Below are 3,005 nucleotides of genomic sequence, written 5' to 3' on the forward strand. Positions count from 1 at the left end.
TACGGCATTTTACAAGAGCAAAACCCAATGTTGGAGGGGCCGTGTTTTCCAAGCTGCTCTCATTGCTACAAATGTTACGAGATTTTCAAAACAAACTAGCAATTTGCAGCACCAAGTTCCACATAAGTATGGACTTGCATTGTCTTGTATGTCACTTTGCCAGACTGCTGGTATAATTGAGCTGCTGGCAATACAATGACAGGAAACAGAATGCACCTATTTCTACTTCGTACTAACACTGTGCGTTGTCTATACTTAGGACTCCCCTCATCCCACTAACGCATGAAGTTGCTGCAGAGTAACATTTACTGAGACGCATTCAGAGAATGAAAAGGACAAATTGATGCAGCTCTATTCAGAAGTAACATCTAATATCAGAGCTCCAATAGTGCGGTACTTGAGGGAGACGAACATTACAGCCCGGTTTGTCCTCTTTATGCCCCCACTTTTGATATTTGATTTATGTACCTTTCCCTTTTATTCCCCTTCATCTACGATAAGTCACAATGCTGAATGGGAATTGTTCATTAAATGGGGTGTTCTCTACACAGGGACCGTTCACCCCTTCCCTGTTAGGTAGAATATACCTCTAAGCTCGTTGTTTTATTGATCGATATTTTTTCTTAATTCAAGAGATCCTTTGATCCGTGTGCTTCTTGCCCTTCTCTTCCCCTCCCTTTTTCATTTGTTTAAATTTAGTTGGTGGTGTACACCAGGGCAGAATTAGAAGCAATAAGAGTCCTTGAGAGGAAGGGTTTGTTACCCGAATAGCGTCTCCTGTATATATAAAGCATTGCCGCAGACCCCTCGTAGGACTTCTCCTTTGTAGTTTAGGAACTGCTCTTATCCGTACATGACGCGGGGATGGAATCTTACCTAAACACCTGGGATGATGGTGGTTATACTTCAGGGGGACCGAATTGTGACAAAGCTCTTGAGACTGCAAGATAGAATTTAAGATATTATGTAGTCGGGGACGGGTTGTAGATCATGAACACGAATCACTGGAGTAGTTGTACTATTAATGTGTCCTGTACAGTATAGTTAGTGCACCAATGAGGACAGCGCCACCATCTGCACGAGGCAGTAGTGAATGTATAGGTAATGAGTAACGCAATTCTACACCCACCCACCTTACGGCTTCCTCTTCAATGTGAAACCCCGCGGTATATGAATTCATATGGGTAGATCTCTGTACAAGCAGAGCCACTTATCTGGCGCAGAACGTTTACATATCGGAGATCAGCGGTGAGCTCTGTTCTAAGGACCTTGTGGGCGGCTCTTAAAAGAGCCTTTGTGGTTACATGTGGGATAAGCGGCGCTCACTTGCTCTTGGCGCTTTTGCTGCTCTCGGTCTTCTTGGGCAGCAGAACAGCCTGGATGTTGGGCAGGACGCCTCCCTGAGCGATGGTCACACCACCCAGCAGCTTGTTGAGCTCCTCGTCATTGCGCACGGCCAGCTGCAGGTGACGGGGGATGATTCGGGTCTTCTTGTTGTCCCGGGCGGCATTTCCGGCCAGTTCCAGGATCTCAGCGGTCAGATATTCCAGCACAGCGGCCATGTAAACCGGAGCGCCGGCACCGACCCTCTGAGCGTAATTGCCCTTGCGGAGAAGTCTGTGCACACGACCGACAGGGAACTGAAGTCCTGCCCGGGATGAGCGGGTCTTGGCTTTAGCCCGCACTTTGCCTCCCTGTTTGCCACGTCCAGACATCGCTAAAGCTGAGAACTCTCAGCTCCAAGAAAGCCGTGACCAAGACACAGAAGAAGGACGGCAAGAAGCGGAGAAAGAGCAGGAAGGAGAGTTACGCCATTTACGTGTACAAGGTGCTCAAGCAGGTCCACCCCGACACCGGCATCTCGTCCAAGGCCATGGGCATCATGAACTCCTTCGTCAATGACATCTTCGAGCGCATCGCAGGGGAAGCCTCCCGCCTGGCTCACTACAACAAGCGCTCCACCATCACCTCCCGGGAGATCCAGACTGCCGTGCGCCTGCTGCTGCCTGGAGAGCTGGCCAAGCACGCCGTGTCCGAGGGCACCAAGGCCGTCACCAAGTACACCAGCGCCAAGTAATGTGCCCCGTCCCTGCAGTAAGAACACAAAGGCTCTTCTAAGAGCCACCCACCTTGTCTACAACAGAGCTGTGCCTGCTATTATCTGGCCTCCCGCTAGTCTCCCTGTTCTATGTGCGGCCGTTCTCGTGTCGGTGCAGATGCTGCTTCATACATTATGTGGCTGCCGGACAGGGAGGGACAATGCCGCGTGTGAGGAAGCCGGGACACGGATCCTGCGGGCAGATGACCCGTCATAATATCACACTGTCCAGAAGAAACGGAACATTGTACATTAGGAGACGGAAGGAAGCATGGGACATCTGTAAATAACAATGATGAGGGTAGTAGTCCGATTTATAACAGATGCCAGGGAAACTGCTTGTCGACGATAGAGAACAAGCAATCACACTGGCGAGGACTGGATAAAGGGTGGTTATTGTAATACAGGCGGAGCAGACTCTGGTGTATCCTCTGTGCCGGGTGTTGTAATACAAGTGGAGCAGACTCTGGTGTCTCCTCTGTGCCGGGTATTGCAATACAGACTTTGCTGTTACAATCTTGCACAAAACAACAAAGTTTGCTCCACCCGTATTACAATACCCGATAAAGTGGAGACAACAGAGTCTGTTCCAGCTGTATTAAAACAACCAGTCAACCAGAGTTTGAGGCTACAAACAAGGACATAACTCCGGTAATATGAAGGAACAGGGACAACATGCCGGTCACATGAGAGGACAGGGACATAATGCCGGTAATTCGGGAACGATACGGATGTAATAAAGACGTGTTACATGTTTGTTCGTCACCCCCTTTATACTGGAGATTGGCAGCGGACGTTGGAATTGTGCGTTTCACGGTATCGTTGGATAGAGAGGAATCAGCCCGTGCAGCCCGCAGATAACAAGCCCCTAATGCAGCAGCAGCTCTGCGCTATCACACCCGGGAAA

At 49.5% G+C, this 3,005-nt stretch overlaps 1 protein-coding gene across 1 annotated transcript; it reads right to left on the reverse strand.

Annotated features, from left to right (window-relative positions):
* Window positions 1–1,322: 1,322 nt before the first annotated feature.
* Window positions 1,323–1,715, reverse strand: LOC142663332 (histone H2A type 1-like). The gene has a single exon (XM_075841942.1). The coding sequence runs from the start codon at window positions 1,713–1,715 to the stop codon at window positions 1,323–1,325; it is 393 nt and encodes a 130-aa protein (XP_075698057.1).
* Window positions 1,716–3,005: the final 1,290 nt, after the last annotated feature.

Source organism: Rhinoderma darwinii, chromosome 11 (assembly GCF_050947455.1).
Source record: "Rhinoderma darwinii isolate aRhiDar2 chromosome 11, aRhiDar2.hap1, whole genome shotgun sequence".
In the NCBI taxonomy this organism is placed as follows: Eukaryota; Metazoa; Chordata; class Amphibia; order Anura; family Rhinodermatidae; genus Rhinoderma; species Rhinoderma darwinii.

Coding starts and splice junctions, on each gene's coding strand:
- LOC142663332 (XM_075841942.1), bottom strand. CDS start 1,715: ATGTCTGGACGTGGCAAACAGGGAGGCAAAGTGCGGGCTAAAGCCAAG.